Below are 12,407 nucleotides of genomic sequence, written 5' to 3' on the forward strand. Positions count from 1 at the left end.
CAGTGTCACTGAGTACTGATGATGTGCCAGACATTGTTCTGAATGGTTTCCATATATCTAATTTTGTCCCCCAGATAACTCTGTGAGGTTGATGGTTTTCTTATTTCTACTTTAACATAGAGGAGAGACTGAGGTCAGAGGACCCAGCCTCTGCATCAGAGACTCAGTTATCCAACCTGCCTGAGAGGTCTCACAGCAACTGTGTGTGGGAGACTGTGTTTGAACCCGGTAGTTGGCTCCAGAGCTCACACATTTAACTCCTGGGCTCTGCTGCCTTATTTTCCCAGAAAGGATGGGTTTATAAAGCTGATGGACTTTGGGTTTGGATTATACTGATGAACTGATTATGAAGACTCATTAGAACCTTGACCCATCTCATCAGTCTCCAAGTTCTAGTAATTCTACCTCCTTAATATCTCTAAAATCTACCCCCTTTTCACAATACACGCTGCCATTACCTTCGCTCAGCTTTTCTTTCATTCACTGGCCTGCATAATTTCAATCCCCTCTTACTCTGTCTCCTTGCTTGGGCTCACCTCTCTTCTAATTTCTTCCCTACCAAAATTATTGCTACCAAAATTATTTATCTAAATCATGAATCTGATTCTAATGCTTATAATTATTCCATGGCTCTTCATAATTTATACATGGACTCTAAACTAATTGGTAGAGTCCAAACTAATTATCATGTTGTCCAAGACACTCCACAAACTGTATCTTTCTGTTCTGTATCTTTTTGTTATGACTCTCCTCACCCTACCCTCTACGCTCCAAAGATACAGAATCCACTGTATTATTGTGAACACTCCAAGTCCTCTCCCTTGCTCTCATGCCTTCGTTCTTTCCTTGGTTTGTGAAGCTCTCTGTAGTTGAAGTCTCTTGCCTCACCTGAATCCATCTCCCTTCTTATGGCAAGAGCATCCCATTTGCATGCAGTAAATCACTCTCCCTGGGCCATTTATCAAATCCAAATTCATGTGTCTGCCTGCTCTGTAAAACATGTCTGGGCCCTTTAAATACTATTCCTTTCCCAGCTGGCCTGATGTTAAGCTTTATCAGTAGGGAGTGCTGGATGGGCAACGAAGGAGGAAAGGGTTCTGTTTCCTGGTTCTGATGTGTTCTCTCAACAGGTCCTATAGCAGGGGTAGCTTCCCAACACCAGGTGGCCAGCAGTTTCCCTCAGCATGGCCCACTTGGGTGATTCTGTAGGGGAATGCCTCCAGTCAGACACCTCTCTGGAGCAGTTTTCCTTGACACCCTAAAGGGCAGATTCCCAGCAGATTCTATTAGCTTGTACGGCACCTCACTGACTTCTCTGTCGTCCGGCGAACTAGGGACATCTGGACCTCAGTCCTAGTTGGGGAGGTGGGAGTGGGGGCCTCTCCCTAGAGTGCTCTATCTCAGTTCTAGGGGTAGCAGCTGCTCCTTATATCTGCCATCCCTATATTCCTTATAGTTCTCTTTACTTCTTACTAGCCAATCCCTCATTACTCTAATCTGCTATTAGAGTTAATAATTCTTTTTTTGTGTGTGTGTGAGGAAGATCAGCCCTTAGCTAACATCCATGCCAATCCTCCTCTTTTTGCTGAGGAAGACTGGCCCTGAGCTAACATCCACTGCCAATGCTCCTCCCTTATTTTCCCCCTCTTCTCGTTGTATGTCGTAGTTGCACATCCTGCTAGTTGCTGTATGTGGGATGCTGCCTCAGCATGGCCCCACAAGCGGTGCATCAGTGTGTGCCCGGGATCCGAACCCGGGCCGCCAGTAGTGGAGCGCATGCACTTAACCGCTAAGCCACAGGGCCGGCCCCAATAATTCTTTATATTAAACTTGCCCTGCTCAAATAACCATGTAGTTTTGTTCTCATTATTTGACAGAATGATACATCCCCCAACGCTTTTGATGGGACCAACCTCTTTCCAATCACCCTCAGCTCTTAGCCTCCAGCTTCAGGCTTGGGATTGTGACCCCAGCCTGTTCAAGCTGGTCCAAGCAATTGGTTCAGGGAAAGGCAAATCTCATTCAGTTCAATGAGACCCAATCCTGAGCCCTCCCTCTTCCAGCCATATTGCCCTTCCTCATATTATCCTCAATTGCGCAACAATACAATTTGGTTGAATTGATCCCATTCTTGGCTTGGGGCATGGTGAGGGAGAGAGGTAGTGCTGACCAAATTAAGAAACCAGCTCATCTCATTCCTCTAAATAATTAACTCAGAGATAGGCACCTGATTCAGAGGCCAAGGGGACTAACACGTTTATGGAACTTTTATTTGAGCTAGCAGGGAAGAGAATTTCCTCTTTCTTGCTATCTTTAGTCTAGAAACATGTAGTCTTGAGAACGGTTAGCAGCTTATCTTGAGACTATGAGAAAAGGACCTAAAGAGAAGAGTGCCCTTAGTGAGGAAAAGGAGATATAAATCTGGTCCTTGTCATACTTTTGTGCCTTGATCAAGCTTTGCCTGAAGCTAGTTGCCTGTGGGCTTTTAGCTTAGTGAGCGAATATACTACCCCCCTTTTTTTTTTGCTGAGGAAGATTAGCCCTGAGCTAACATATGTTGCCAATCTTCCTCTTTTTTTGCTTGAGGAAGATTAGCCCTGAAGTTAACATCAGTGCCACTCTTACTCTATTTTATACGTGGGTCACCACCACAGGACGGCTGACAAGTGTTGTAGGTCTGCAGCCGGGATCTGAACCCAGGCCACTGAAGCAGAGTGCGCTAAACTTAACCATTAGGCCACATGGTCCTCCCCAATATACTCTCTTTTTAAAAGACTAAGTAGAGTTGGGATTCTGTTATTTAAAATGGAAAACATCCTAATTATTATGTTTTCCTTCTAGGTGACACCATAGCAATGTGCACATTTTCCCAACATGCACTACAGTCTTTCTTAATGTCTCCCTCACTACCCTATAAAGTTTTGAAGGCAAGAGCTGAGTCTAATTCACCTTTGAAGTTATATATGTTGGCACAGTGTTTTGCATAGAATAGGCATCCAATAAGTATTTCTTGAAAGGATAACTGAAAAATAAATTCTAAACAATCCAGCTGTATGAAGTTAATGTCATAATAGCTGACAGAAAGGATATGCTAAGAACCTGGGCAGTAATTTCTCCCCTTATAATCAGAGACAAAGATATTTTATACCAATTGACTGCTGTTATTCAAACACAAGAGCCACATTGGAGCTGCAGGACTTAGCAGACAATTGAGAAATAATAAGTTACTGAGAACACACAGGACTATTTGATGCTAACGTCACAAAAAGCACAGGTAATATGAAAGTCAGCTTGTCTCATCAATGCCCCCAAACAATGGGGCAGCAGCATTAGATTCAGCCCCTGGTAGCCGCTAATAAATTATGACTTTCCTGAGAACTTGACTAAGGGGTTGTTGTTTTCTATTTTGCTATTCCACTTTCTAGAGGGAAATTTCTAGAGAGATAATCGAGAACATCATCATTCTAGGATCTAGCCTGAAGATAGAAAAAAGGTCATTGGTTTCTCTAATACACATATGTCTAGATGAGTTTATGTGTGTAATGCTATCACCAATGCTAAGAATCGACAATGTAATCTGATTACATTAATTCAGAGCCTAAGGAAAATAAACATCCCTTTTCATGATCACTAACTGAAATGCAGGATTCCTTTAAAAGTCTGAAGTGCCACATGTCAACCCAACACACTGACAATGTCAGCTGATTGCAGAATACACCAGGTGTCTGGCTAGGGAATCACTCACCAGGAATTTCAACAGTAAAAGTGATTATAATTCAGTATTTTTAATGATGTTTGATGTGCAAACGATTACTTTAGCTTTGCTCAGGAACAGCAAATTCTCACTTTGGTGATAACTCGACTCTGAACTATATATCACCCACTATTCCATCACTATCGTCTTGAATTTGAAACAACTATAGCACCAAAAATCTTTTGCAGTCATGTGAATCCTTAATATAATGTACTCAAAAAAAAGAGCTCAACATTAAAGCACATGCAAATACTTGCATGATAGAACAAGTAGCTGAATACAGGAAACTAGAATACCTATACGTCACATGAAAAGATGGACTGTTTAGCAGCCATATAAACTTGAATTTCCAAATATAATTTTAAGGTAGTAGAATGCAAAGACCTATATACTGCCAAATCATATGACCTCTGCAATGCTCCCAATTCTTTACTCATTTCTAGAAGGTAAATGATATTTGCTCACAATTACTCAATTTGTCCACAATTACCTATTGGGGTGCAGGGCAGAGAATGAAAGTGGGTATTTCAGGAGAATCAGTTGACTATCCTTCATCTACTCAGTGAATTATTGATGGAAAAACATGAATGTAAGTTTCTGATAAGGCCATACCCTTTATGTTCCTGTAAGTTACTCAGAAATGAGAAAAATCAATATGTGGAAAGAACAGCAATAAAAATTTGGCATATGGCCTAAAAGATAAAAAGTGAAATATTATGTGTAACGCTTAACGGTAAAATAGCTATGTAGTGGTTAACAGAGCAGGAAGCTGCGGGACTCACTACAGCGTATTACTCAATCTTCTGAACCAACGGAAAATCGAGTCACTACTTTACTATTATTGAAAGCACCTGTCACTCTTTTCACATCTATGTTTTATCATTCATGTGGCAAAGAAACTCTTTTTTAATTTAGAAAAAGCCTTGATAAAGGTGTAGATGATCATTTCTAATTGGTTCCATCAGAAGATGTAAAGATATTTTCTTCATCCTGAGTTAAAAACAAATAGACGTTGGCAGACAATACTTGTTTACGAGAGGATGTGTTTCTATGGAAAAGAACAAAAGTGCTACTAACTAGAATTATGTACTTGTTCATTTGTAATGAATTGTCCTTTTTTGGGGGGGCAGGTCAATAGCCCCATGATATGAACCCCTGACTGACCTGAACCCAAGGGGTTCCACAGGCCACGACCTGCGTCATTCAGTGTGAGCATCAGAAACTGTAGTTCCTCACTTGCTCCACAAGATAGCAACATTCCACCACTGCTATGCGCTACTGAGGCTGCGCTCTAAGTAGAACAAATGTGTTATTTAGTCTACAGTCATTTTTAACTTTACTACTGACAGGACTACTTAATATTGCTGGGTTGACCTTTCCATGATTTTGTGCTAAATCCTTTTTTTTTTTTTTTTTAACTTCCCTTAATCTGCTGTGTCGGGAAGAGAATACAATTGACTCCACATTACGACAGGCTGCAATGATACTATTAGCAGATAGCACTGGTCAAAACAGGCGGGTAGAGAGGCAGGATTACAGGCAGCAACTGGGGCCATGCATCACATTCCAGGCCCGGATTCCGTGAGCGCTCTCCATGTGTGGGCAGTTCAGGGAGACTATTTAGCCTGTTATCACTCCCCAGGAGTGCTGAGCAGGGGCTTCCACAGCACAGAGAACAATGGCACACGGGTTATCAAGTTAACCTGTAGGTTCAGTCCTATTCTCCCCCTGGTAAAGGAAGATTGTCTGTCTGGGGAAAGATCTTTCTTAAAATGTCACATTTTAAGACTCAGTAGGCTGTCAGGGAAAGATAACAAAACTTTTTCTCCAACACACTTGAGAAGGAAGTAATTTGTTGCCTACAAGATGCATATAACACAGGTGGGGCTGGAGGAATGACAGCCAGCACTGCAGTCTGCAAGGGGTTCCAGGGTCTTACAGTGGCTACATAGCCAGACATACTTGCTGAACTCTTACTTTGCACCAGACTCTGCAATAAATGCTTCATAGTCATTTCCCCTATTTAAACCTCACCACATCTCAGGGTTGTACTGTCATTAGCCCCATATTAACAAATGAGGTGACTGAGACATAAGGAGATTATGTAGGGGGTTACGACACAGCCGGCAAGAGGACATCAAAGCATGATTAAACCTAGTTAGTCTTACTCCAGTGGCCAAGTGGTTAATCATAATGTTATACTGCCTCTCAACAGCCTCTGAAATAGGTAAAGTCTTTCCTCATACTGCTCACTTCATCCTATTGGCAAGACTCTTTCCTGCTTTCGAGGGCCTTTTCTCCGAGAAAAACTCCCACGCAGGTTCTGCTTTGTGACCGTGAGCTCCTCAGGCACCTGTAGAAACCATGAAGAGCTATTCCTCACTTTGTGGTTTATGACCGTGGAACTCAGGTTGGACATGTTGGATTTTGAGGCTTTTCATGTATTGCAGATTTCATGTATAACTTGGAAATCTTGACGTCTTTATTGGGTCCAACTCAGATAAAAGATACTGCCCAAGATTTATTGACAGAGAACACTTCTGGTTTTGTAAATTTCTTAATGCCCACCCCCCAGACCCCAAACAAATTTGAGATGGAGGGTGAGGTAAGAGCAGGCTTTCATTATTCATTTCCTGTCTCACCTGCCCCCTCGTTCATTTCACTGACAAAGAAAATAAGACTTTGAGGGTTGGCTAATAGGGAACTGGCCAGAGCTAGAGGAACTAAGCCAGCAAAAAGGGAACTAAGCCTCTAAAATGGAAAGTGTGTGTTTCACATCCCATCATCTAAGGACCCTGAGATCAGTTCAGGGTTGGTGCCAATTGTCCAGGAATGAAATCCACTGAGGGTATGGAATAGAGACCCTCTAGACAGAAGCCATTTACCTAAGCAATTGGGTCACAGCACCTTAGTTCAAAGGATTGAATCATCCTGGTTGTAACTAGATACCAGTCAGCAACTAGGAAAACAAAGAAAGGCCTAGCTCTCAGGGACTGGGAAGGTTGCCTTGGCCCCTGGTCCAGTAAAATTTGTGGGCAAGGCAGGCTCCACTTTCATTAGGAAACAAAAGAGTTAAAAGGAACCAAGGAACCTCTACAAGCAAGGCACATATAATGGAATTCTATGGATTGGTGGGGCACATATGTGCCCAGAGACCCAATCCAGGTATGTTAGATGCCAAGCTTGGTGCAAAAGATTGACTCTAACCATGTGAGGTGTGGATGGGGCTCCTTTTTACTGCCAAACTAAGGTAGGCTCAAAGTTTGTATATCTACAGAAGAGCAAGGGTGGAGCAGGCAACAAAATATATTCAACCCGCGACCCACACTAAGGTGAGCATAGGTGGTCTTTTGGCCAGCTACCCAGAAGAGCTGGCCTAGTGTGAATTACCATATGGACCAGCACTGCTCCTAATCTCAAGCCAGGGCCAAGGCAGGTGCACCATGCTCAGCCTCTGCAGCCTAAAAGAATGTACTATTTTGCACTCCTGGAAGTAAGGAAAGAATCCAAACTCTGTGTTTTGAGAGAAGAAAAATAATTCAAGTGAGCCTTCTATAAATTTTTGAATATACTATTGGATATAATTTGGGGATGTACCACATGGGTGAGTAACCATCATCTGGGGAGCAGTGAAGCATCTTTAGCAGAGTTCAGTGCTGTGATATACATGGTCAATCTGGCCACCCACATAAAGCAAGTTTTGGTAAGATCTACATACGTACAATTTTCAGATGAGATAAAAGTCTCATGACATCCGCCATGTCTGCCAGGATGAGTAAGCGCGTTACAGCTGACAGCAAAGCCCTTGCCGCCCGCACCATGGTCCCACGCTTCACAGATGAGCACGGGTCATCAGCAAACTCCGAAGAGGCAATGCGCATGGTCTCACCTGGAACACAAACATAGAGAGGCATGTGTGTAGACGGGAGGCTCAGAGGCTGGCAATCCTAAAGATCTATGGATGGACTGTTATTGCTCTTATTGCAAAATTACCATGACCACTTCTGCCACCTCCAACACAACAGAACCTTTCAAGTGAAACGCATCAATGCACATGGACAGGGGCTATGGATAAAACAAGGTGCTCATTTCACACTAAAGTGTGAAATTATGCTTTTAACATCAATAAGGAATACATTTAATTTAGTTTGTCTAATAGTTGAGATGAATTTGCCCTGACCTTAATCATTCTCACTCTCATTTCCCTTGGAACCAATGGTATTTACTAGGAAGCTAGTAGAGGTTACTGACAATTGAAGTACAATGTTAACTGCTCCACAGAGGAATGGAACTTAAGACCTTGGCCTCATTAACACTGTACTCTTAATTGAGCTAATTAGACAATAACAGACAATAGAGATATCCAAAATCCAGTCTTTTAATACTCTCTAGGAACCTATTCTCCAACAGAGAGACAACATTTATAAGACAGTTGAACCAATTCAACAAATGTTTATTAATTACATACTTGTGTCAGATTCTCTACTAGGCTCTGGAATTACAAAGGTGACTGAGAACACCCTGGTCTCAGGGAATTCACTGCCTAATAAGGAAACATGTTGTAAATATATACTCACTGATTACGTGCCATAACAGACACATGATTAAGAATGTAGGCAAAGGAGAGGAGGGAGTGATTTACTTATTTAGTGTAAGGCTGGGGGAAGAAGCTATAACTTTGATGGGCTTGGAAGAACTAAGAGGTGTTCACCAGGAAGACAAAGGTTGGAAGGGCGCCCTAGGTAGCATGAACATTGTGCAAGGCTCTGAAACCTAGTAAAAACTCTACTAAGCCTAGAGAGTCCTGCAGCTCACTAAGCTGAACATAGTGAACCACAGCCATGTGGAAGGCCACAGTAAGAAAGGGGTATGGGGAAGAGACGTGCCTGGAACACAGGGAAGAGATTTATTTCCACTGTGTCCTCAGCAGGGAGGGAAGTGACATTAATAGATTTTTATTTTGGCTACATCATATAAATTAAACTGGAGGGGATAAGACTAGGGCAGAGAAACCAGTTAATAAGGCAAATGCAGTTACAGTCTGAGAGCAGTAATGAGAGTCTGGACCAGGGAAGTAGGAACTTGATACAGAGAAGAAGAGAGTACTAACGATATCTGCAAGAACGAAACAAGGGATTTGGTGACTGATTAGATGTGGAAACCAGATGGAAGGTAGAGGTGATAGTGAATATCAACACAATACAACCCACAGGTACATATTTGCACAAAGGGACCCCAGGAGCGGGAAACAAAGGGAGCCCATTAACTAGGATGAGCCTGGTCCATCAGTGGGGTGAATATCCACCCAGGGTAGAGAGAGGACTGGGAGACAGCATAAGGAAGCTTCACATAGCAGAGCGCACACAGAGGCATAAAAGCTTCAATAAACTTGAAGAGTAGAGTTAATATGACAAATTATTTAATTTAGGATAAAACAATTCATTCAATATTTTATTTATAGAAATAATTACTTTTCATCTATTAATCAAAATCTTGCTCTTCTAAATAAAGTCAATTATATCACTGAAAGGCTGTGTGTCCTGTAATTTATCCTAAGATACAAGGGAAAATAAAAAACACCATTACCATTTTATAGGCAGATCAGAAAATGTAATTTGCTTAGTGTTATAGTTATTTAAACCCTCACAGTGATACTTTTTATATTTGGGAAATGTGGGTGTATAAGGAAATATATATGTTGTTGGGTTTTTAAAAGAGGCCGCCATCTACAATAAGTGTATTATATTGCTGAGTAGCTTAGTCTGGATGCCTAGGCACAAACAAATAGCTTAATATAGAACAACAGGGAGAAACTTAAAAATTCATTACCATACTGGCACAATGGTGATTTTTCAAGAAGTATAGCCTAGAGGGCTAAATAAACTTTAAGGTAGAGGCTGGCACTTAGGAGATACATATTCAAGCCAAGTGTCCCAGTGCCCCACGCTTGCCACAGAGAGATTACATAAATCTCCTCCTAGTCCCCCCTCACCCAAAACAAAAGACTCATTGGCAGATATCTGTGCGGTGGGGAGAAGGCTACCTCATTTCCACTCTGTACAGTACAGCCTGAAGGAACATTATACACCAAGACAAATCTAATGAAATACCGAGAGGGTCACCACAGGCAAAGCTGGACAGATTTGTATATGGTATTAATGGGTAAGTCAGTTGCTGTTGAAATGGATCCTGTTGAAATGAAAGAGAAGGGGAGATTTATTCAGCATATGAATCTAGGAAGCTACGTGGTTGATCCCTAATTCTCCAGGTTAAATTGTTATGAGCCATAGCTTCGGTAAGAGTAGACCAGGTAGGGCTACTCTCAAAACAAACGGACCTGAGAGGAGAGTCCAGTCGAGCACTTTCCCAGCATGTAGAGGAACTGTGCCTAGTCAAACTAATTTCAAGTTCAGGTTTTATATAGAGGGTCAGTATAATGGCACTTCATCCAGACGCTGACCATTTGGTCAGCCATACTGTTTCAAAGCCAGCGGGTGACACATATCAACATAGGGCTCTCAGGTGGAGCTGATCAACCTGAGGGTCACAGCAGGCACCCCTGAAAGGAGCTTAACAGATGTGTGTGTGTGTGAGAGAGAGAGAGAGTAAGAGAGAGAGAGAGAGACTGAGTGAGAGAAGGAGAGAGACCCACATTAGTAAACGTGACTCTGCAAATGGAAATTTCATGCTAAATTCTGAGATCATTCTAAGATAAACAGATGATTTAATTCAATTTAAATTAAAACGAAAAACTCATTTTAAGCAAATACAAATCATTTCATGTTGTTAAAGATTTCAAAGAAAAGGGAATCTGAGGTCAGCTATAACTCTAATGTGTTTTATATCCCTGTAGTTTTAGTATTACTGAATTAAAATGAAAATCTATATTATAAAGTGATAAGCGAGTTTATCAGGATAAAATTAGCTATTTCCCAGGCAACTGCTTTTTCTATAAGACTAAAATATTTAGCTAAGAAATAGCATGTGTGTGTAGGAGAGGAAAGGAAGCAGCAAAAAGAGGCTAACAGACCTGCCTGTTTCTTTTATACGTACTCTTGTACTCAACCTCATTTACTTGATTACAGACCTAAGCTCAGAGCAGGGTTTCTATGGTAAAGCCTTTGATCTCCCCAAGCCACTACCACCTCTGGAAAGAAGAAAAACTAACATGTCCAAATAAGTGATTGAGGGGAAATAATAATAATTAATATGTATACAGTGCTTCCATATAAAGGTTTTTATATGAATATTGTTCTAAAAGCTTTACATATATTAACGTATAGATTAAAAAAGAACACATCTTTAAAGCCACAAAGAGTTAGGGTCACATCCCGACTCTAACCCAACCATTACTAAATATGTGAGCTTGGTGATTATTCAACCTTTATGTTTCAGTCCCCTTAACCATCAGAGAGCAGTGAAAATAATGATGGCTGCCTTGTGGACCGCCATTAGGGTTAAGGATTAGAGATGATGCATTCAAAGCTCGCAGCACAAGGCCTTACCTGCAATGAGGGACAGCTTACTCATTATGATCAGATCATTAATACCATTGCTACCACTGTCACTGTGATCCTCCTCAACACAACAAGAATTGGTGGTGACTTCCTGGTTAAAAGTTTGGAAGTGTATTTTTGGTTGATTCCACTCCTTATGTACATGACAATTTAGAAGCAAGAAAACATCTGCCCTAAAAAAATACTTATTGTTTTAAGGCAGAATATATCCCCCCCAAAAAAATGGTGCTCATGTTTGGTTTTCAATAAAAGCCCCCTCATGCTGTCCTGGAGGCACTGGGATGGGTAGATAAATGGGCATAAGTTGAGGTAATATCAACTTAAATGTGGAATGATACAGGACAGTACTAAATAGAAGAGAGGGATCACATGCAGAGGGCAGAGTCTCAGGAGTAAAAAAGTCATTTAGGAAGCAGATTATGAACAAATGACATCAATATCACGAGGCTCGTCCTTTGAAGGGTGAGCCTGCGTGCAAGGTAAACACTCTCAAATACTTGACAAACTACTGGAAAACTGTGAGAAGCAAGGACAAATGTATGGTGAAAAGCTAGGTTCAGAGAGTACAGGGTGAAGGAATGGAAAACTCAGAAATGTGGACGATCCTAGACGCTGGTGAGGATTTCACTTGTCGTTTCTTTGCACTCTTTCAGAAATGGCAGGCACTGGGCTTGTCCCCTAGAACCAAATGATGGAGGCTACAACTAGAGTGAGAATGAAAATGAAGAAAAATGCAAGCCACCAAGCAAACACAATGAAACAACCAGAATAAGAGTAGATTAAGACATACAAAGCCAAGTAGGGAAATTTCAATGCACCTACCATACGTTGTGTGGTAATTTACATTGTCAACACTTTTATTATAAATTAAAGATATGCTTCTTAAGAGAATTGAAAATACAGACAATTAAAAGGAATCAAAATACCATCCACAGTTCCAATAACCAGAGACAACCACCAGGGAACAGGAGCTGTTTTCTAGAAAGTTCTCTATGCTTACATTTTTAACAAGTAGTTATCATATGTAATATCTATAACTGCACAGTCTCCTTTGTCTAATTAAAGAAATTCTCTTTTGTCTAATTACATAGATTTTCCTTTGTCTAATTACATAAGTTATCTGGCATACATTGATA

General features: G+C 41.2%; 1 protein-coding gene across 8 annotated transcripts in view; it reads right to left on the reverse strand.

Moving 5' to 3' along the window:
- The window catches only part of CTNNA2 (catenin alpha 2), a 1,067,853-nt gene that overhangs the window by 722,064 nt on the left and 333,382 nt on the right, over positions 1-12,407 (reverse strand). For all 8 annotated transcript variants that reach the window (XM_014792722.2, XM_087436505.1, XM_087436499.1 and 5 more), the window contains one exon: positions 7,477-7,643. In XM_014792722.2, the coding sequence (XP_014648208.2) occupies positions 7,477-7,643 (167 nt within the window). The remainder of the gene's footprint in view (positions 1-7,476; positions 7,644-12,407) is intronic.

This window comes from Ceratotherium simum, chromosome 11 (assembly GCF_057802395.1).
Source record: "Ceratotherium simum simum isolate JZ-2026a chromosome 11, ASM5780239v1, whole genome shotgun sequence".
In the NCBI taxonomy this organism is placed as follows: domain Eukaryota; kingdom Metazoa; phylum Chordata; class Mammalia; order Perissodactyla; family Rhinocerotidae; genus Ceratotherium; species Ceratotherium simum.